The 24408-nt window shown below is 39.5% G+C and overlaps 1 protein-coding gene across 1 annotated transcript in view; it reads right to left on the bottom strand.

Moving 5' to 3' along the window:
* Positions 1-276: 276 nt before the first annotated feature.
* The window catches only part of LGSN (lengsin, lens protein with glutamine synthetase domain), a 29548-nt gene continuing 5416 nt past the window's right edge, over positions 277-24408 (bottom strand). The window contains exons 2-5 of the mRNA XM_070419101.1: positions 13576-13705; positions 12601-12795; positions 6063-6229; positions 277-1485 (exon numbers count right to left, since the gene is read on the bottom strand). Coding sequence (XP_070275202.1) covers positions 277-1485; positions 6063-6229; positions 12601-12795; positions 13576-13705 — 1701 coding nt within the window. The remainder of the gene's footprint in view (positions 1486-6062; positions 6230-12600; positions 12796-13575; positions 13706-24408) is intronic.

The raw sequence follows: 24408 nt of genomic DNA, 5'->3' as shown, positions 1-24408 counted from the left end.
CTGAATATTTGATCGAGGTCAACATACCCAGGAAATGATGACCCCCTGGACAAGACATGGTGAGTTTGCGTAGCACAGCCCCACGGCAACTTTATTGTTATCAGAGTCCTCTCAGCAGCCCACTTCGGCCGTCAGCCTTTCCATGGCGACAAAATAGAAGAGCGACAGCACTTGTAATCTTCTTGTTCATTACAAAAGCGCAATCTCTTCTTTCTGCTAGCTCAGCTACTGAAGTCACAAAACCACATCTCAAAAGGAATCGGGAAGGGATCCATGCTAAATAAAATACGCCAGGAATTTATTTCTCTCCGCATCTGTGTCTTCATGTTCCAGCTCATATTTCTTCATGGCAACAAAATACCGAATGAAAGTTTCTCCGAGAGCCTGTCGCAGACATGGATCTTCCTCCAGAGCCACAAGGGCATCTTCCAGCTTCAAAGGGATCTCGGGAGGCTTTGACGGGTAAAGCTCAGGGCTGTCATCATCCTCGGGGCCAGGCAGGGCACCATCGCGGCTTTGAAGTCCGTCCAGACCTGCTGCCACCGTGGCGGCCAACACCAGGTAAGGATTGGCCGTGGCTGAGCCCAGTGTGTTTTCTACCCGGGCGCCCTTCTCCCCGTGACACTTGATATTAAAGGCACAGCTGTTGTCATCGTAGCCCCACGTGGTGGGCACACTCTCCTGCTGCTCTTTGCTCTCCTTGGAGTAACGTTTTCGGCAGCTGCCGGCAGGAGCCAGCAGGCAGCTGAGCGCGGCCGCGTGTTTCAAGAGTCCGGCCACCCATCGCCTCCCGGTGGCGGAGAGCGGCGGCCCGGGGCCGGGGCTGCTGCAGAACAGGTTGGTCTCCCCTCCCACATCCCAGAGACTGTGAGACAAGATTCCTGAATGGCAGAAGCCAGTCTCGATGAAAAAGCTGGTGATGTAATTGTATTTCCGGGCCACTTCTCTGACGCCTGCTCTGAGGGTGAACGCGTTGTCGGCTGAACCGATGCCAAATTCGGGCAGCAGACAGATTTCCACCTGCCCGGGCCTGATCGAGGAGGAGAAGCTCTCCACATGGGCCCCGGTGTGGCACAAACCATCGACGAGCTCCTGGATGAAGGGCTGGTCGTGGTTGTTGAACAAGGTTGCAGCCGGGAAGGAGATGGTCTTGGAATTGATCACTTCGGGCGCCCCGAAAACGCAGAAGTCGTAGAGGAAAGCAGAGAGCAGGGAGAAGCCCGCGCCCTGCAGCTGGCTCAGCTGCCGCTTGGCGATGTACCGCGGGGACGTCAACAGGGGCTCGCCCGTCACCGTGAACGTGTCGCAGATCACTCTCGCCGTCCTCTCGGCCCATGGCAGCGCCCGAAAGGTGGACAGCTCGGGCATCAGGACGATGTCACTGTTAAAACATGTGGCTCTTATGTGATCCACTTCGTGGCCCTTAGGACTCGGTATCAATTCGAGATAACCTCGGGGCATGAAAACACCGTGGGCCACTTTTTCCTAAAGTTAAAGGATAGAGCAATCAAGGTTTTGAAACTTGAAAACAAACATAAATGGGGAAGGGAGGGGTGATGGAGGGAAAAAAAAAATGTGTTTAACATCTATTAGTTAACATTAACTTAATTTTAATTTTTTGGAAGAAATCCCCAATGGTACTTTTATAAACAACTCATTATTTTTAGCCTTCAAAGGCTTCATAGGCTCTGGAATCTGAAAATAGCCGTCATAAGTAAAAGGTATGCTGATTAGGAAAATGCCTTTAGAGCAAATGACAAAGGTCAAGTAAAGCCTTATGGAATTATTTGAAATGGTCGTGACCAAAAGTACTTTCCAAAGCTCTTTTTATATAATGGCATAGTTCCTAATGCTTCGGATAAGGCTTTCTTTTGGCTTGTCCTATTGTAATCCCCTTAGTTAACTGCCTCTCAGAAGTCTACAGTAGAGAATTGGAAGTCCTTCTCAGAGAGCTGACTGTAGTCAGGCCTACAACACACACCTGAGAAGCCAGGTCTGCTGACAGCTGCACTCCTCTCTTCATTCACTTTGACATCCCACTAAGAATGAGCCACCTCACAGTCGCACAGAGTCCCAGAAGCCTTGCCTGTGAATGTGGACCTATATCTCCACGGTTAATGCTTTGAAAATGTTGTAGCTTTCAAGTCAGCATGAACTGGGGCTCACCAAATCTGATTCTAGTCCTGGCTCTTCCACTAATTATTTGTGTGAGGTTAGGCAACTCAGACTATGTACCTCGGCGTCCGTGTCTATGAAACAGAAGCTAGACTAGGTGATAGCTGAGGCACTTTTTAGCCCTATACCCTCTTGGGGTCCATGGATTTGGACATTTATTTAACTTTTGCTATGTGCCAAACAACAGGAAAGTGATGAAGTTATAAAGTCAAACAGACACACACAAAAACACAATTTCTAGAAATGGTGTAATAGGAATATCAACAAGGCTTCATGTGTGGAAGTTTACATTAATTGACAGAGGAAAAAGCTGACTAGAAAGTGTGGTTCCCATGATGTCAGTGAGCCTTTTGAGGTTAATAAAACATACTGATATTCTGCAAGCCAGATTGTTTCCTATATTACCTCCAAACCCCAAGAGCATGGCTACCAAGGAGGTGTTGGTGCTAGCAGACACAATCTACTAACCCACTCTTCTGCCTTTGATTGTGAGCCACTGCCTCCTTCACTCTCCACTGTCTCTACACATACTTTCAAATGCCACTTGACTTGGCTGATCCAAATCTGCTTTTAGCAGTAATAATGTTGAGTAAGGTGAGCACTACTCATCTGCTGCCTAATTTTTTAAGTCATTCATAGACTTGTCTATATACACTTTACACACAAACACACATTACGGGATTTTAGAGTAGTTTAGTATGAAATCCTTTCATTCAAATTTTCGCTGTAAGAAATAATGTGATTTCCCGAACTTGTCAATTTTTTAGTTTGAAAATTTATATGTTAGTACTGTATCTAAAATGAGGAGGGATGTATTTTATTCATGAGACTTCCAAGAGTTCCTGCAATTTAAATCTGTGTTTGCGTGCACTTGATTGTGAACAATAGAGAACAGCTTGCTACCATTTTACTCTTCATGAATTTAAAGAATAGAAAAAAGTAACACTTTACCTTTCAGGTTATTTAATCTGTGTTTTTCTGAGCACTCTTTTTTAACTGTCATTTTCTTTATTCTTTTATGAACATTCAGAATGCAAACTACTCTTTCTTAGTAGTGGGAAATACATAAATATATACACACAGACTTTGTTCATGACAATTGTTATCTTACATTATGTTTAAAAATATAAACAGTAGGGCAATTTCATACCACAATATAAATCACCAGCGAATCAATAAAAATTCTTACAGAATAGCTCCAATCTCTATGATCACTGACATTTGGGCCATATTAAAGGTCACCTTTTGAAACAACCAGAGAATTAGTCATGAGTTCTATATCATGTTTTGGTTAAATCAAAGATAGAAAGAATCTGCATACAATTTAAACAAAAACTAATCCTTTGGTAGAGCAGATAGTATAAGTTGGTTGTGTGGTTTAAATAAACTAAATTTGTAAGGCATTGAGCATAGTGCTGGGCACATGGTGAGTTTTCTCTAAAAGCAGATACCATCATTTTCAGAGGTTCCCCATTTGACCTTTTCCAAGTATAGAACAGTCTTTTCCTCTAGTCTTAGTAGATGGCTTGTTTTAAAAAAAAAACAATGTTTTTTCAATTTTATAAGAAAGAACACTTAGCTCAAATTAACAATAAAAGGAAATATAAAAGCAGAGCTGGAGGCAGAAGGTGCAGTTAAAAAAAAAAAAAGAGGCAGTGGAAATGGAAGAGAAGAATCACTGACTAATGTCCCAGCTCTACCACTAACTGCCTGTACTATTTTTTAAAAGCTTTCCTTCACTTCCCTGGGCCTTACTCTCCTCATCTATAAATGAAGTCAATGGATTAGATTATGTTATATCTTTCCATGGTCTAAAAATAATTCTCAAATTGATACTTTATTTTCCCCAAATAGAAAAAAAAAATTTAACTACTTTATAAAGATTAAAATTACTTTTCTCTAAGCCATTGGCAAATTCAAATTATTGACTCCACTCTTTATTTAATGAATTTCCCATACAGAATTGTATGTCTATACATATACAGGTAGCTTTATATATATATACAAACATACAATGTTTATTTTTCTAAATATATTTTTATTGATTTTAGAGAGGAAGGGAGAGGAGAGAGAGATAGAAACATCAGTGGTGAGCAGACCTGACTGCTCAGGTGTGTTGTAGGACTGAGAAGGACTTCCAATTCTTTACTGAAGACTTCTGAGAGGCAGTTAACTATGGGGATTACAATAGGACAAGCCATTGATCTGCTGCCTCCTGCATGTCCCTCCCCCCCAAACCCCCACCCCAGAGGATTGAGCCTCCAAACTGGGCATGTGCTCTGACTGAGAATTGAACCATGACCTCCCAGTTCATAGGTCAATGCTCAAGCACTGAGCCATGCCACCTGGGCCAGACACACAATGTAAACATTGGTTTGCACAGATTAACCTATTTTTAAAGTCTAGTCATGATAAATTTTCCAAAATCAATTAATCTTAAATTATAAATATTCATGCTATACATAAATATTCATTCTCATTTATACCTTCAAAAGTTCCAAAATAAATTTGAGTTGTTTTGTTAAAACTACTGTACAATCATTAAATAATAATAATGGTAACGAAATGTATTAGAAAACTGGGGTTAAGAATAAATAGCAATTGCCCTATCTAAACTCCAGAAAAATAAAAGTGGTTCTTATATGTGGGACATTGAATAAGATAATGGAAAATATTTTCAATAGCAATAAAAAAATAGAATGCAGAAATTTTCTCTGTACATCAATTGTATTAATGCTCAGCAAATATAGGGAGCATATTAAATTATATTTTCATAAAGAAGTTCCATTGAGGAACTAGAGTAAGGTTTTAAAAATGTAGTTTCAGATGTCATTAGTAGAATAAATGATTAGAAGTTGGCAAAAATTGAGTAACAAAAAGTTTTATATTGAGGTCTCTGGCAAGTACCTGAAGTGCCAGTTATGGTTTCTTATTGATTGAAAGAAAGTCATGTGAATTAGATCCTGGGCCTAGCCACAGTAAATTTCACATTTTGTTATCAAAAGTAACCAACATTTGCTCTTGCCTGGATAAAGAGGAAACAATATCTGCAGGCTGATCTAAGTAATTTCTTACGAAACAAATTTGAATCTGTTAGCAATTGTTTTAAAAGGTGTTTTGAAGATGCCCAGTTTTTTCCCAGCATAAAGCCTATGAGAAAAACTACAATTTGATATCACAGTGATAACAATTACATATTTTTTTAATTTAGAGCATGCTTAACTATTATCTTTTTTATATAATATTGACTGATGTCTCATTCCTAAAAAGTAATGTTTCAGTTGCACAATATACCTGTCATTAAAATGAAGACATGATATAAACTGAAAAAAATCTTAAAATCTTAGAACATATCCAAAACTACAATATTTCTTAATATCACTATTTTAGAGAACTTAATAGTCATTAAGTCATCCAACAATAGAGTATTTTCTTATCAGAAATAGAAGCCAAAAGGGATATGCTTTTTATCTAGCAAATTCTTTCTATTTAATTATTTTTTCCCCTTTTATATTTGCTCCTGGGTCTTCTGTTGCAATTTTCTCATGTCAAACAAAATATAATCTTCATAATTGCAGTAAGAGAGAAAAGATAATTCTGTAGAGGGAAATCATTCAAAGCAGAAGGACTAAAATTACCAGTCGTAATTAGTTTTATATTTCTATTGGGTAAAGGAATGGCTGTTTGGGAGCTGAAATTATGTGTTCAGCTCCTTGGGGAGCAATAATGTGTTTGGGAAGGGACAAGAGAAGAAACAAAATAAAGTGTTGGTTTTCAGCTAAACTTGCTGTGTAGATTACAATAAAATAAGAAAGAGTAATAAGGACCATTGGCTTGCTAATGGTCATGAAATTACATTCAGTCATAACTCTACTTGTAAAACTCACCTGGAAGAAGTGTGCAGGGATACTCTTAGACCTGGACACCCCGTGGAGATCTGTTGCTTCAAATCGCACAAACTGAAGGTGATTTTTGGCCATCTCTTTTTTAATGTGCTTCATTCTAGAGGAGAGTTGAGGTACCTTCAGAATTTGTGTGCTGTCCCCAGTGTCATCTGTAAAACAGAGAATGGTTCTAAAGCATTAGACCATGATGAAATGAGAAGCAAAAGGAGGCTGGATAGCAGTGGATTATTCTTTATGATTATTAACTATGACATTCGTGGCATTGGCTTAGAGCTAGAAATCTTACCTTTCTTACTTGACCTTACGTATTTCGAAGAACATTGTCTCTAAAGGGCCTAGGAGATTGTTTATCACTTGGGACTAGGTGAAAGTTAACATCATTTGCATAAGTACATAGCAATATCATATGTAAATACTTACTGAAAATGCCTTTGCTTATGGAAATTAGAATATATTTGCATAATTAGACAGCTTTGGCATCATATAAATCTGTATATAGGAGGACTACCATTGAAAAGAAAACACTTTGAGCTCCTTGAACTGGTAATATCTAAATTAAAAGTTCTGGGGTTGTTTTGTTTTGTTCTGTTCTGTTTGCTAAAAGGGCTTTATATCTTTAAAATGTCATCTGAATCTAAGGCATCTACATCTTTCTGTCAAATTTAAAATTTGTGTCAATAAGCAAACAAAATAATTTTTCAAGAATGAGAGTGTAGGAGATGAAAGATCTAGACTGAGTACTCAATTTTAACATTAGAAACCTAGAGCAACCAGAAAACAAAAGATGGAATGACAAAAGGGGTATAGGCAGACCCCCGATACCAATAATCACTAAAATTAGAAGCCAAAAAAGTTTTTTGTTCTTTTCAAGACGTTTAAAATAGTTTTCAAATTCTAAAACTTTACAATTAAAAGAGACTTTGGAAGATAAATAATCTAATCCAATCAACTCATTAGCTTGAGTCCCAGAGAGGTACGAGGTGCCCCAAATCACTCTCAGTTCATTGCCAAAATTGAAACCAAAACCTGAACCTTTGGTTTCCAGTGGGTAACTCATCACCATAACATGACTGAAATATAATGTTATGCTGATGAGTTATAAAGCACATAGAAGGGCCCGGCACATAGTACTCATCACAAATGTTACCTACCGTCTGCACCTGTGGAGAGGCAGCAGACTGTAGGGATTCAGCACAAACACGGGAGACCATCTGCCAACCTCCAAATCCTGCCTTTACCCCAAAGACATACTCTCTGTGCCTCCGCATTCTCATTGATACAATACACCTGTAGGCTTGTTGTGACGATTAAAGCCTATAGCACAGGCTTGTTATGACAAGTTATTTAACAGTTCCTGGAAGATAGTGAACACCATATCAGTGCTTCTTAAATGCAAACAGTGAGCACCATTACTGTAAGTCTAGAAATGGTACTATGATCATATGTGAATTGAATACCCATCCATCTGTCACATCCCTGACAGAGAGCAGCTTTAATTTTAAAGTGATACCTGAGTATCCTTTTTGACATATAATTAGGCTTTAAAAATAAGCATCAAGATGGACAGTTTAAGATATAGATTAAGTAGATTTAAAGTACATGAAGCATGAGGAAAACAAATTACTGGTTTCACCTATGCAAATATATTAGAGATAATGTCCTGTTACTGATACATTTGGCTACACTGAGATTCCTGAGGGTTTATTACTACCTTCCATTTAACACAAACAATTAAGCTGTAGCAATTACAGTATTTCATGCTAAATTAGCAGTTGCTGTGTTCCCAACCTATTCTGAATTATTGAGTATTCGGCCCAAGTTAAATAATTCTCCTTAAAGAAAATTTATAAGCATGTTAAAATATGGAAATTTTCAGATAATCGGTATTCTAAACATCATGAGAAATTACATATAAGCTACAAAATTTTTTGTTGTTTTTTAATTTATCTTTATTGTTGAAAGTATTAGAGATGTGCCCCTTTTTTCCTTCATTTTTCCCCATTGACCCCTCCTCCTCCCCACTCCCATATTTTAACAACATAAAAAGTTAGAATGTCAGATTACAGGTAATCAATCCTATTAGTCTTTTACCTTATCTGTATCTTCTAAGTTTCTACAATAAAGGTGTTATTTTTAAAAAAATAAAAATATTGATCCACTCAAGATAGTTTTGGTTTTTTTTTTTAGTTACTACTACTATTTATTCTGGACATAGTCTAGGGAGCTGCAGAAAAATCCCTGCCCTCATACAGCTTTATATTATTGAATGAGGGAACTGTAGACAATGAACATGTCATTGAATGCAAAGCTGAGATAATTTGTGGTAAAAAATGAATAAAACATAATCACCTAGAATATTAATCCTATGGGATTTTATCACAATGAGCACAGGTCCAACCATTGATTCTGTTTAAGATCACCAAGTTTCTCTATGGCCAGATAGTGAGTATATGTATTAGTTTGCTAGGGCTGCCATAACAAATACCAGGTATCTTTAACAGAAATTTATTTCTTACAGCTCTAGAGGGTAAAGGTCCAAGGTCAAGTGTCAGGAGGGTTGGTTTCTTCTGAAGATCTCTCTCCTTGGCTTACAGATGTAAGACCATGTGTCCTCTTTACAGGGTCTTCCCTCTATATGTGTGTGTGTCCTCATCCTTATAAGGACACAGTCATACTAGACACCAGTCATATTGGATGTAGGGGAGACCCTATACCACTCACTAAACATTAATTACCTCTTTTAAAATCCCATATCCAAGTAGTCACATTATGAGGTACTAGGGGCTTGGACTTCAACATATGAATTTTGGGGAGATTCAATTTAGCCCATAACAAATTTGATCTAGTTTCGTTCAGAGTCCTCATCACCACCTGCATATTGTATGACACATGTTACTGTCTGTCTTTCCCACTTGCATGTCAGCTCCAAGAAACCAGGGCTGAGGTTTACTTGCTGCTGTAACCCTGGTACCTGTAGCAGTACAGGCATATCGTAGGCACTGGATGGCTTTCATAAGCAGGTGTGTGAGTCAATTATTTCATTCATTCATTCATTAATACATGGTGTGTGACTTGACCTTGTCTAATTAAGAAGCAAAAATTGACATCACATATTTTGGCATGTTTCCTAAGTATCCATTTTTCATTTGAAAGTTCATTTCTTTCACCAACTATGAGAACCCTATCCAATCTAATTTCATTTTCAAGGCAGTAACTAATCTCGCTGCATCATTGTCTGAATTTCTTTTCTTCAAATAAATCATACTTGTTAGTTACAATTAAACCTTTTGGTCAGCCCTTCCCAGATGCCCATGATGAATAGCAGGCAGATAATTGCCAGTTCAGGGTCTCATTTGTTTTTCTTACAGTGTGGTTCCTGGGAGGCGTTCTCCTTTTCCATCCCCTCAGAGGACTAATAAATTAAATCAGTGTGCTTTTATAGAGGAAGTTTTACCAGTGTGAATGTTTAGGGGGAAGAAATCAGAAAATACATACAAAAAAACATAAAACCTCCAAGCTCTGTAGCAACTAGAAGGCTGTGTTCAGTGACAACAAGGACATAGTTCAGTTGTAGTGAGCAAGCCATAGTCACTTATAAAAGGCAGATTAGCTAGACATGTGGGCTTTCAGAAATATTAATTCAGAAAGTGCACTCTATAAGCATTCAGCTTATGGAATGCCGGGGATAATCTGCACGCTCCCTTCCCAGGGCCTGCTCTTCTGTATCCACATGTCCCCTCTGAGAGCCACCCTGCTAGTGCAAATGTACCCCACCCTCGTGCTAGCCCCGCAGTGTTGGAAAGCCCAGGTGGCAGAATAACCTGGTACAAAGCAGGGACAGAAACAATAAAATGTAGAAATGTGGGTGAGGGAGAGGGAGGAACTTTTCATATACATATGGAAATTCAGAGTAAGTATTATAGAGGAGAAAATACAACGTTGAAATTCTTTGCACTTATTTGGGGGGCTATTTTTTATGTTTAATTTTAAATTAATTTAAAATACACATGAATGTGTTTTCTTTGGGTTTGTAAACTTTTTGGTGCTTAGGGCTTTAAAAAACTTCATCCTGCCCTGGGCCAGAGAGGGAGCTTCTGAATTAACTAAATTGAGTCAATCATGGTACCCAAGCACCTAGCTGATTTGTGCAGAGACAGCTCATGACACAAATTCTTTCCTCAGATTTTTTGACTTGAGACTAAGCAATGGAAAATTCCATCTCCCTTTTTTGGCTGAAGGTTACAAATTGCTTGTGGAAGAGCCAATGTGGCTGGCAGATGTTTTCAAATTAGTCTTCCCAATGTTTGAAAAATATTTTGAATGAGTTGACACTCAAATATCAGAAAATTTCATATAAAAATTTTGAGCTCAGGCTTCTCTTGATAAAACTAGATTTTAAATACTAGATGGATATGTCTTCATAGCAACCATTGGCTGGAGCTCTGAGGTAGCCTGGAATGGTGTATGCATGCTCTAATTCATGGATTGACAAATACCTTCTATAAAGGGCCCGATAGCAAATATTTGCAACTTTGCAGGCCAAATGGTATCCAACTACTCAACTATGCCATTGTAGCACAAAAACAGCCATAGACAATACAAAAGATTCTTTACAAAAACCAGCAGCTCGCAAGCTAATTTGGCCCGTGGGCTATCGTTTGTCACCCTCTACTCTAGTTTCTCATAGCCAGCACCACTTCCTGTTTTCTTATACCAGCCCACCTCCTGCATTTGTATTATTTACCTGGCCCCTGTACCACTTGTGTTGATAACCCCTGATGCTTAGGGGCTGTCAGTGCTCATGCTTTTCATGGAGAAATTCATGAAACCAAAAAGCACAGAGAAATGCAAAGATGAGAGATAGTGTGATAGGCCTCCCAAAGACTTTCAGACTCTAAACCCTGGAACCTGTAGATTACATCAAACTGTATGGCAGAATGGACTTTGCAGATGTTATTAAGGTTATGTACAAACCTTAAAAATTAATATTGTTATGGATTATCCATGTTGGCCCTTAAAGGCAGAGAACTTTCTCTAATTGTAGGCAGCAAAAATATATATATATATTATTTTGCGGAAGAAGGGGAATTCAGAGATTCCAAACACGAGAAGGATTTGAGGCATTGCTGGCTGAGAGACACAGAAACAGAGAGAGGATTCTAGGAGCTAAGAGCCACCCCAGTTGGCAGCCAGCAAGGAAATAGGAACTTCAGTCCTGCAACTGTAAGGATCTGGATTCTCCCAACAACCTCAATGAACAGCAAGTGGATAGTCCCTGGAGTCTCTGGCTAAGAAGCTAGAGGTCCAACACTCTGATTTTGACCTTGCAAAACCTGTGAAAGAGAAACCAGCTGAGCCAACCCAGACTTGTGACATACAGAAGTCTGAGATAATGAATTGTGTTCTGTCAAGATGCTAAGTTTGTGGTAATTTGTTATGCTGGCAATAGAAAACTAATGTATATGGAGTGCTGATAGCGTTCACTTCCAGGCTCTACTTCCTCCTCAGGCCCTGTGTGTAGTAAAGAATTTCCCCTTGCCCAAGGAGAGCACTGGCCTTTACCTTTGGTCCCTGGGAAGTCATCTCTAAGCTTTCGGAATTTCCTGCCTGACAAGAGTAGTTTACCGGGAGCTTCTGGCCCCACTAGAATATCTAGCAATGTCATTTATTGTTGAGTCATGTGGTATCAGCTTGACCCTCAGCGGGACTGAAGACTCAGGTCAGTCACACGGCCAGTTGGCTGTGGAACCCCAATAAAGATTCTGGACACCAAGACTCAGGTGAGCATCCCTGGTTACAACACTCACACATTGTTGCCAAGAGAATAGTGTTGTCCATGACTTCACTGGGAGAAGGCAAGTGGAAGCTCTATGCTCAGAACTTTCCTGCACTCCCCCCATGAGTTACTTCTCTTGGCTTATTTTAACCTGTGTTCTTTCACAATAATAAACCATAACCTTAAGTATAATCACTTTCAGTGAGTTCTGTGAGTCCTTATAGTGAATTATCAAAACTAATTTTGGGGAATTCCCAAATATGCAATTAGTGTCAGAAGTAAGCGTTGTTTGGTGGATACTGTACCTCTAATGTCACAAACTGCTATTTTCTTACTTTCCAAACTTGTTTGTTCAATTCTTTCAACATTGATTCCCTCGTGGGGAGAAAAAATACCTCTTTTTAACTAGTTTCTGTCATTTGGATCTCAGAGATTTTTAACCAATACATTCATAGTCTGAATTAGCCGTATCACTATTAATAAGCCATAAATTTAGAATAACAGAATTTCACTTTTAGAAGACTTGAAAGATCATCCATTACAGCCTTTCCATTTTCTAGATGAGCAGCCTTGTGTGTAAAGAAAACTGTAAAGCACTTTTATCAATGATAGCTGTATAAATTATTTTAAGTATTCTGACTCCCGGGCTAGCATTCCTCAATCAACATCACATTATCTCTAATTCACATACACATTTAGGAATAGTGGCTGGAGCTATATGCCAGTTTGTCCCAGAGTCCTTACCAGTACAGCTGGAGTCTGGGTTGAATTCATTACCAGGAGCCCTGGCTGATGTTTTGAGGGGTGAGGGTTTCATTTCTGCTGTATGATCCTGGGAGTCCTTGTCATCTTGCAGATGCGATTCATCAGAGCCAGTTCCCACAGCTGGGTTGCTCATATCCCCAAATGTGTGACACACCATTTGTTCTTTGATCCTTTCTGTAGTAAAATAGAAAAATGTTAAGAGATGTTGCCATTGTTTTCAGCTGTCTTCCAATGTGATATGGAGAGAAATGCTTGAGGAAATAATTTATTCCTAAGCGGTAAAATGCCAAATAAAGGGCAGTGAGCATAGTACACCCTGGTTGCAGGCCATAAGGGGGTGCAATGTCTCTAGAGAATTTAAAAGTAATTTTAAAAATTTATAAAAAGTCTGACTGCTTTTGATTGCTGCCATGCACTGCCCTTTCCTACTGACCTGCCTTGGAAAACACCACTGTTCCTAGAATGGAGTCTGTTGTCCAATTTAACTCCTAGGTTCAGCGCTGTTTCAGGCCCATTAGAGTCTAGTTGGAATTCCAACATGTGGTATGAAAACGTGCCCCCACCTTTATTGTGGCCTCCCAAATCTTCAGTAATGATCTTTGTGCTCATTCTCAGAACAGAAATGTGCTTCTCTTCTTACTTATGTGTTGCTTCTATTATATTCTCTTTTTTTCCCACTGTATCTCCTCATTCTTCCCCCTTTAAATTCTGAATAGTTTGGCTGATTGTTTTTATATATTTACATTGTAACCCTGTATTTACCATCTTTTATGTTGACTTTGTACAAATAAATTTTATTTGTTTTTGCTTCTTCCATAGAAGAAAAGCAAATGTATTATGAAAATGTGGACCAAATAGAGATTGTCATTGATGACATATTCTTGAGAGATAATGGTAGCAAGATATTTGAGATTAAGTGTCTCATGCTCTTTGCTGAGCAGTTGTACAAACTACCTTTTGAGTTGGACATATCCATTTCTCCTATTTCAGTTGAAGAAATATGTGATTTAGTGACTTTCTTTCTTGTCCTTCTTAATTTACTCATCCTGCTGCCTTCCGTCTCATTACATTCATCTCTTGAATCCTGTAATAGTTAATAAACAAAAAGTCCAATATCAGATCATGCACACAACCAAATTTGGTTGTCAAGAAAGTATGATAATTGGAGAGCTAAATTTTAAAATTAATATAGGAGACTTTTATAATGAGCTAAATTTTGTCATTTCCACATCCAATTGAATAACTTAAAATTACAAAGCCCAACATTCGGCTGACAAGCTGGATATTCAATATCACCTTACATATGTGGTTTGGGAAATATCATGAAATAAATTAAGATCTTGCCCAACTAGTCAAGATTTCTATTCTTACTTTTTACTCTGGGGTATTTTACATTATTTATTCCTAAATAATTTTGCCAAAGGCATTTCAGCCCAAAAGTCTTCTTTTTTAGCATCTCTAATGGCTTTGACCAGAGGCATAAGTACCTGAGATTTGATTCTCTTCTCTCTTTTTTCTTACCTCAAACTTATTGCATCAAAATTTACTTTACTTCAAAAAAGCACTTCATGAAATACTATTCTGTAACTGTGTTTTACAGTGTAAAACTGTCATCCCTAAACTGTCGTATAGCTTGATATGTAAAGAAAAACATTTTTAAACAAAATAACCAAACCTCCTACACTCTAGTTATAATCTTTGCAAGGATCCCTTGATAGACTTGACACGGCCTATTTCCAGCAGGGGCTAGAGGTGAAGAGCTTCAGGGTCTTCATACCAGCAGTGGACAGAATCACCCCTGAGTCCCAGGACACAAAAACCAACACTAAAACAAACAAAAAAATTGAAGTGTTGTGCTTTTTTAAGCTGACACTGCTATGTTTGATGTTGTTATACAAAAGCATTATGGTTTCAGAGGAAAGAAAAGTGGCAGAGTCAGGGTCAAAAACTACATTCTAAAATGTTTTAAGCTATTGTCTTTTTTGAAGAGCATGCCCTGAGAAGTTTCATATCTGGGGGCGAGTTATATAAATACATGACCAGAGTCGCTGCTGAGGCACAGTTGTCTCCATTTATCAATAAAGCCAAGGCAAGTCAGCTTCTGGAGACTGAAAGAGGGGGTACAATTTTTACTTTTGTAACATTCACCTGTCTTCAGATAATCCGGACCAAAAAGAAAAGATTCAGATAATCCTGACCAAAGACCATTCACCTAGTTACTAACCTGCGAATTGCACCAGCAAAATCCCCAGAACTAAGTCATAGGATATGCCTCTAACTCCATAACAGATGTTCAAATCAAAAGTTTTTATCAAATGAAGAATACCTTTAGTTCAGTCTTTTGACTTTCTCTTCTATACTAGGACTAGAGGCCCGGTGCACAAAAATTTGTGCACTTGGAGGGGGGGGGGTCCCCAGCCTGGCCTGTGACCTCTCAGAGTCTGGGACCCCTCTGGAGATAACGGACCTGCTGGCTTAGGCCTGCTCCCGGGTGGCAGAGGGCAGGCCCAATCCCTAGGTGCAGCCCCTGGTCAGGCTCAGAGCAGGGCCGATTGGGGAGTTGGGGCGCCGCCCCGTCATGCACAGAGCAGGGCGGATCGGGAGGTTGCGATGCCACCCTCAGTCACGCTCAGGGTAGGGCCGATTGGGGGGTTGGGGCACCACCCCCTGTCAGACTCAAGGCAGGATCAATGGGGAGGTTGCGGCGCCACCCCCTGTCACGCACAGAGCAGGGCCGATCAGGGGGTTGGGGCGCTGCCCCCTGTCACTCACAGAGCAAGGCCAATCAGGGGGTTGGGGCGCTGCCCCCTGTCACTAACAGAGCAGGGTCCATCAGGGGGTTGAGGGGCTCCCCGCTGTCACTCACAGAGTAGGGCTGATAGAGGAGCTGGGACACCGCCCCCTGTCACTCACAGAGCAGGGCCAATCAGGGGGTTGGGGCGCTGCCCCCTGTCACTCACAGAGTAGGGCCGATAGGGGAGCTGGGACACCGCCCCCTGTCACACACAGAGCAGGGCAGATCAAGGGGTTGGGGCGCTGCACCCTGTCACACTCAGGGCAGGGCCAATGGGGAGGTTATGGCTCTACCCCGTCACACACAGAGCAAGGCCTGTGGAGGGGGATTGGGGCACCACCCCCTATTACCCACAGAACAGGGCCAATCAGGGGGTTGGGGCGCCGCCACTGTCACACTCAGGGCAGGGCCGATGGAGAGGTTATGGTCCTACCCTGTCACACACAGAGCAGGGCCGGTCAGGGGGTTGGTGCGCTGCACCCTGTCACACACAGAGCCACAGGGCAATCGGGGGATTGGGGAGCTCCCCCCCTATCAGGCACAGAGCAGGGCTGATCAGGAGGTTTGGGCACTGCCCCGTCACGCTGATCCCGGTGCCAGGAGCCTAGCTGCTTCGCTGATCCCGGTGCCGGGAGGCATATTACCCTTTTACTATATAGGATAGAGGCCTGGTGCACGGGTGGGAGCCGGCTGGTTTGCCCTGAAGGGTGTCCTGGATCAGGGTGGGGGTCCCCACTGGGGTGCCTGGCCAGGCTGGCTGAGGGGCTGAGGGCTGTTTTCCCGCTGGCAGTTGACTAAAAGCTTCCAACCGCTCCTTGTTTTCTTTTTTTTTTTTTATTCTGGGCCAGCTTTAGCTCTGAGGCCTCGCTGCTGAAAACATGGATACAATGTTGCGGTCCAGGGCTTCTTATTTGCAACATAGTAATAGTTGCTTAGAGTTGCAGTTGAGAGGCCGGCAAGTGAGGCGGGGTACATTGGAGTCTGCAGTTCCTGGAGGAAGCAAGCCTCCCTGCTCGCTTCAGTGCATGGCTGCTGGCCGCCATCTTGGCTGACAGTTAATTTGCATAAGGATACGCTGATTAGCCAATGGGAAGGGTAGCGGTCGTATGCCAATTACCATGTTTCTCTTTTATTAGTGTAGATAATCAGAGTATAGGCATAGCTATAATAACTGAAACAAATTTAGGGGAATCCCTGGTTTATCTTGCCTCCAGTGGAGTATTTTTATTCTCCTTAATCTTTCAATTACAGTCAGCTACAATATGAATGAAGTTTCATTAAAAAACCTATGAGCCAGGATTCATGTGGTTTGGGTTCTAATTCTGACTTTTCAACTATCTAGCAAGTCCTTCTGGAGCCTTTGTATTTTCATTTAGAATCACCATCATAAAAACAATCATACTTAGCAAGTATATTAACATTTTACAAGCATTTCATAACCAGACAATATTATGTCTCATTTAGTACTTACAAAACATGCAGGGAACATTTGCTATTACCTATATTTTTGCCAAGGCAGAAATAGGTCCACAGAGGTTAAGTGATTTGTTTAAGGTCATATAACTGCCAAGGAAGAATGGGAATTATTTAAGGAACTTCCCACATCACCACAGCCTGACAGTTGAACTAGATGGAGTTCCAATTCTAATATTATCTGTGTGACTCATAAAAACTTGTTCACTCAACTTCCTCAATTATATGTTCTTTTACAGTTGTATTTTTGTTGTTGTTGTTATTTTTACTAGCTGTGCTAATGGTTAAATATTTCAACCAACATCTCTCAATACCATTCTAGATACCACTGCTGGGGAAAAATTAGGGTCATTACAGCTATCACTCTAACCAGGGGCCCTCTAGAACTTCTGCATACTCTGAGCAGCATTCCAGTCTTTTTGAGATCTTCTATGTGGTAATTGAGAAACTTTCTTTTCTTCTTTACTCTCTACTTTATACTTTAATTGCCAATATTTAAAAATTATAAAATTTAACATAAAAATCCAGATTTATGGCATTTTTTGGAGATTTGGAATACTGGCATCACTGGGGCCACATTTTGTCATGGCAATGACTGGCTAGAGCCACATGTTGGCTCCTTCTTGGAAAGGGGTATCAGCTCTGGTGTTCACCATCTAGCCAATGGTGTCTCTTCATTATCTGCCTGGAATTTGAGTTTGCTATCCCTGAACAACCTGAATCACTTTCTTTACCACATGGAAGCCTTCAATTCCATCACAGTACTTTATTGTAAGACTAGAGCCTGGTGCACGAATTAGTGCACCAGTGAGGTCCCTCGGCCTGGCCTGTGGGATCAGGCTGAAACCGGCTCTCCAACATCCTCCGAGGGGTCCTGGATTTCAAGAGGGTGCAAGCCAGGTCGAGGGACCCCACCGATGCATGATCAGGGCCAAGGAGGGACACGGGAGGTTGGCCAGCCAGGGAGGGACTGTGGGAGGGCTCCAGGGCATGTCTGGCACATCTCGCCGGCCTGACCACAGCAGCAAGCTAACCTGCCAGTTGGAGCGTCTGCCCCCTGGTGGTCAGTGCACATCATAGTGAGCAGTTGAATGGCCTTAGCATATCATTAGTATATTACGCTTTGATTGGTTAAACAGATGGCCAGATGACCGGTCACTTAGCATATTAGGCTTTTATATAGGATTCTTCATGAAAGGGATCATGTTTTATTTGTTTTTATGTCTTTGCTTTTGCCTCATCCATACATAGCAGGTTATCCATAGTCCTCATTATTTGGGTTGATAAAATTTAAGCTGGTGGGGACTTAAGATGGTTTTAGTCCTTCTACAAGAAAGAGTTATTAAAAAAAATACAATTGTAGCCCTGGCCAGATTGGCTCACTGGATAGAGCGTCAGCCTTCGCACTGAAGGGTCCTGGCTTCAATTCTGGTCAAGGGCACATACCTCGGTTGCATGTTCAATCCAGGCCCTGACTGGGGAGCATGCAGGAGGCAACCAATTGATGAGTCTCTCTCACATCAATGTTCCTCTCTTTCTGTCTCTCCCCCTCCCTTACACTCTCTCTAAAAATCAATGGGAAAATATCCTCAGGTGATAACACTTTTATTATACCTACTATGAGTCAAGTCTCTTCTAAATGCTCTGTATATATTGATGCATTTAATTTCAAAACCATCCCTTGAGATAGCTACATTATCAACTCCATTTTAGAGGTGAAGAAAATTGAGTAAAAAAGAAAGATTAATTTGCCCCAAATCACATATCTTGTAAGTAGGAGAGTTAGGATTTGAACCCAGACAGTTGGCACTAGAGCACAAGTACTTGATGCTCCTTAAATGAATACTGTCAGTAAGACTGCCCCCTGGGGTGCTGCAGTGTTGGGAGGCTAGAGCAGAATTCAAGAGAGCTCCTGCAGGACAGGTGTTAACTCTTTAGTGCATGGATTGAAGACAGGACCAAGGGCCTTAGGGAAACAGTAAGACAGCTAGAGAAGTTTGGAGGGTTTGGGGGGACCCTTTGCAGCTGTTACCTATAAGTTTGGAAACGTTTCTCAAGCAGTCAGCAATGCAGTTGCAGCTGACAAATCTTTTGGTTGCACGTTTATGCTGCACAAGCAGTGCCTGGTGCCTAGTAAGTACTAAACAAATGTTAGTTCTGATTGTTATTACCCAGGCACCATGCATTACTGGGCATCTCTATTGGGAAAATACTTTATGTTAGGTTACTTCATGGGCCCCTAACTTACAGGAGATGGCTCCCATTGAGTTAGACCCTAATTTATAGATCCTGAACTCAATAAATGAGAGGAACCACTCAGGTGAGGTAATGTCAAGTAGTCTAAGGGTTCTCAGAGAGGGCAGTGTGTCCAACATTCTCATACTTGAACTCTAAATGCTGCTATTCTTAAACAGGCAGGATATTTTATAAATAGAGTCATCAGAAAGCCAGAGAAATGAGGCCAGAAAAGGGGGCACCTGAGCTGAAGATAGAGAGGGATGAAGTAAGCCAGGTTGGAGGAACCGTGAGCATAAGCACAGATATTCAGTTTTATTTGATCGCATCGCATGAATATGCAAATCTGATTCATGTTTAATGTAGATGATCTCAAAATTCTACAACAGGTTGATTCTGATTTCTTTTGACATTTCCACCAGAGAAGCTTTTCCCACTTCAAAAATGTTTCTGCTATCATTACATCAGATGGCTCTGTTGTCTCATACACAGGAGTGACCTTACAGAATGTTTTCTATTACAAGATATTTTCATAATTCATGTTTTTCTCATCATAGTGTTTCTTTTGAAAGTTGCTTATATGGATTAATATAAGGTTGTCATTTTGCATTTCAAATCCATGGTCTGATCAAATTAACTAAAAGAGGCTTAACCTAAAGGGATTCTGCCAAGCATTAAATATAAACCCTAATTTGACCTAATAAGTTTCCTTTTAATAAAGTAACCAGTGTTATTTACATTCTAAATATCACTGATTTTATTCATTTACTTTTAATTTTCTCTAACAGTTAGCTTTTTAATGCCAATACTTAAAAAAAAAATAACTTTGTTTTGACCCCTATATACTGGCTATCGTCTGAGGTATAATCCTTCATACACTTTGATTTTTGTTAACGATAAAGTGCACAAAAAAGAACGCAAGCCAAGAAAATCTCACATGTTTTCATCTCTGTTAGAAATAATGGGAGGAAAGGGATCAATGATTATCAAAAGAATGTGTCAAACTGAAAAGAATGTGTCTTCAGTTTTCTTAAAGTATATTCTTCAAAGAAAATGGGAGGAAAATGTATTTAAAATATTCACAGAAGAGATATTTCAAAGAGATATCAAAAACTTGCATCAACTGATCTAAAAGTATCCATGCCTACTAACTCCTATTCTTAACTCTGGCAACCTGGTCTGGGAAAATAATTCAAAATATGTAAAGTTATATGTATGTCCAGTGCACCTCTGTTATAATAGTGAAGACTTGAAAGCAGCATAGATTAAAGTAGGATGAGTTAAATACATTGTGATAATTCTGTTCAGTGAACTCACCATTTACTAGTAAAATTGAGTGCTGGCACTTCCCATTTTCTCACCTGGATTAACATAGCCATTACCAAACTGTTCTCCCTACTTTCAGTGTGCCCATTCTGCTATCCTCTAGACTACTTCATGAGTTACTGCTTTAAATCACAATTTTGGTCTTGTTATTTCTTTGCTTAGTACAATTTCCCAGCACCTTCTGGAAAAATTCGAATTCGTATTACCTGAGATGCTGCATAACCCAGCCTCACCAATCTCTCCGGGCTCCATAACTGGTCATTTTCACCCACAAACTCTATCTCCATCTTAACAAAACTGGTTTTATCATTTCTGTGGCCAACATTGTTTCCTTCTTGCCCAAGCTATTTTTGATTATCTACTCTTCTGGCCACCCCTCAAAATTAACCCAACTCTCTGGACAATTTGGTATAGCCACCCTATTCGAAGATGATTAATTTTCTTAAATCCCCCGTGAAAGTAGATCTCCTATTAAACTTTGTAGCCTGTTCAAATAATTCATAATTATTGTCTTTTTCATCACAATTAGTAAACTGTTTAGTTTCCTATTAGAAATTTCATTTAGTGCTTTGTAAAATAATTATCAGTATAATTAAAGTAGCTTTCTTTCATCTACATACTTTTTTCTCCAAATCAAAAGCCAATGATTAGTTTAACTCAAGTATTGTGATTCTTTAAATACCATGTGTATACTTAGGTGCCCCATCTAGAGGTAAGAAACACTGCAGCAATAAACCAAGGAACTAGGTAGGATTCCCAATATCCACTAGGGCCAAAAAAAAAAAAAAAAAAAGAGGAAGAAGAAGAAGAAGAGAAGAAGAAGAAGAAGAAGAAGAAGAAGAAGAAGAAGAAGAAGAAGAAATTCCAGATATTTGCGAGGTAGATTTGGTGGTTTGGTGCTTCACTAGATACAAAACTTTACTATATCTTCCTCTCTAAGAGAAAGAAAAGAAGAATGTTAGAAGAGGAAGGAAGATGAAAAATAAGGAGGAAGAAGGGAATTAGGGGAAAGGAAATTGTCAACATTAAATGATCACTTTTCAAATGACATAACTGAGCCTCAGGAAGATTAAGGTCACTTAAGTGGTGGACAAGAAAGGTAGACAGTTCTGGAGCCTTCAATTTCGTCTTTCAGGTGGAAAATCCTCGGACAGTAGGATATGGAAAACTAAAGTTTTTAAGGAGGATGGAACTGGTTTGACATAGTCATAGCAGAGAATGAGAAAGAACCAACTCAAGAAACAAAAATGTTGAGTGCCCCACAGGAACTGGAGACTTTAAAGTTGTGGTGGCACCAATCCGTACCACACAGGTAAGTAATTTTTCTCCAGCAAAGCTCTGTTTGAGGTGTTAAAAACACAGGATTGAGGTTTGTGAGGATACAAACTCAGGAAGACAATGACAAAGTAAGTTGAAGATATTGGCAACTAAGAGACGAGAATAATAAAATAAGAAATCCAAGATAGATGGACTAGGAAGTGAAATCAGGAAAGACTGACAGAGCAAACCTAGTCAACGGACTGGAGATTTCTGGAAGGTGGCATTTTTAAATGTACCCTTGTGCTTAATCTATTGCCTAGAATAAAATGGAAATTTAATATTTTCTTTTTAAAATATTTTTATTGATTTCAGAGAAGAAAGGAGAGGGAAGAGAGATAGAAACATCACTGATGAGAAAGAATCACTGATTGGCTGCCTCCTGCATACCCCTTACTGGGGTTTGAGCCCACAACCCAGGCATGTTCCCCATGACCAGAATTAAACCTAGGACCCTTCAGTCCACAGGCCAACGTTCTATCCACTGAGCCAAACCAGGTAGGGTTAATAAATATTTTCTAATGAATGAATGGCAACTAAACCCTACCATGTTGGAATACAAAGTCAGAAGGGACATTTGACTCTGATCTCTCTTTCAAAAATGATTCCAAATGAGATTTCTTTGGCTGTCCAATAGGATCTGATGATAACCCAATAGGCTAATGTAATCAAAACAACTTTCCTAGAGAAAATATTACATGGACGCCTCTGAACTTTTCTCAGGAAAGGCTTTTAAAAAGAAAAGTTTCTGCTGATGACAAGCTGCTCCATAACAACTTTGTGTCTTGACCTCATTAATTTCAGCTTTCCTTAGTGGTGGGGTGCGGGGGAAGGGAGTCACTCTATTTATCCTCTAAACCACAACTTATCACCAGGCATATGATTACTTCCTTTAAGACATGGGCAAAATCTTATTTCCTGCATCTCCTCATAGCATAACTAAAACATGCTAATATCTCAAGAGAATTTTCTAAACATTAAGGAATGATATTAAAGAAACATTGAAAAGAACCAATTACAAAATATTTACTCAGTCCTGACAATTAACTATGTTTGTAGACTCTGATCTATTCCACATCTTACTCAAGACCCTGCCCAAAATATTCTCCTTTTTACATATCTAGTTCACCAGCCAGATAAGTAAACATGATTTGGAGCTTATTTGAAAGCACAGAACACTTATTTATGGCCTAGTAAGTGATTCAACCAAACTGTTTCTGCAAAGTCCCTTTAGTCTCATACAAAAATTAGGAAATCTCTGAGATCATTATGCACAAGGACCCAAAAGGCCACCAATTTCCAACTTACAGAAAATGAAGATATTCTTAGGGACCCATTACCCACAGAGCTATTTATCCTGAAAGCTAGACCTTCATCTGTATATTTTTAAAGAATTGTAATCCTTAAAGTCTATTGCATTTTAGGAGGCTCCATCTGAATACATGGAATCTCTGAAGATTTTTGTTGTTCTTTGTTCTTTATTACAAATGTAATAATCGTCATTGAAAAAAAAATTAAAAGGTACAGAAACTCATAAAGTAAAATGGAAAAATAAAAATAAAATAATGAAAGTTCTTTATTTTCCTATAACCTTTAGGTTTTTGACAAGTAAATATTTTCAGAAAGAGTTGATTCTTATTACTATAAATAATTCTTGTAATGGCTCATTTTCTAATATAAATTCTTTAATAGTTGTTTGTAGTAAATATTTACTGTGTCAAAACTGATTGGGACCACACACATTTTAAAATATACCAAAAACAGAAATTGAAGAGAATATTTATAGTACATTCACACCTCTTATTGACAAGTGACTTACTGGGACTACTCTACTTGCATTTATTCAACAAATGAATACCTAGAATACTAGATGCTTTAGGATAACTACAGATGAATTACTTGCTGTTTCATGGAACATAATAAAATACATAATTTTTTTAAAAAGGTGTGTTAGCATGTGTTATATAAATGATTTTTAAAAAAATAAAAATAGAAAGGTGTGTTAGCGTGTGTTGTATAAATGAGGAAGGTACTGCCAGAACCAAGATGTGGTAACTCACCTAATTTCACACCTAGAAAGTACAGAATCCAAACGGATGGTTTGAAACTCTTCTTTCATTTCTTCATGCTACTTACAAACTTTACAGACAACAAAACACTGAAAACTAAAGATGTTACCTTTAGGAGTACTAAATGCAGGGCCATTTTATGTAAAATGCAGCAGGAAATGCAACGCCTTTGTCTTTTAACTTTACATTTCAATTTAGCATTCAGTGGAATCTATGTCCTTTGAGGTGAAACTAAGCACACAAGGAAAATACAGATAAAATTCTTGGAAGTTACAGAAAATCAGAATTTTACTAAATATAATGATAGTTCAAGAGAATTTTCTAAACATTAAGCAATGAAATTAAAAGTGTCATGTTTCTCATTCTCAAGCACATCTGTGGAGGGGTGAGATAGTCCAATGTCAGGGATCACCAGATAGTTTCCAGTTCTACCACCAGAGATGCCAGCACTTTTACCATAAAATAACCTATGTCCAAGCTGGGAGATTAGGTGGGACCCTGCTCCACCTATATAGCCACATCCATCCGAGAATTATTGAGAAACTATCACTACAAAGAGTCTCTGTGTGAAAG

The sequence above is a fragment of the Myotis yumanensis genome, unplaced genomic scaffold (assembly GCF_028538775.1).
Source record: "Myotis yumanensis isolate MYYU_CA2020_CCGP unplaced genomic scaffold, mMyoYum1.0.hap1 SCAF_6, whole genome shotgun sequence".
Classification (NCBI taxonomy): domain Eukaryota; kingdom Metazoa; phylum Chordata; class Mammalia; order Chiroptera; family Vespertilionidae; genus Myotis; species Myotis yumanensis.
Note: the sequence above shows the minus strand (reverse complement) of the source record. Positions and strands in the feature narration are given on the sequence as shown.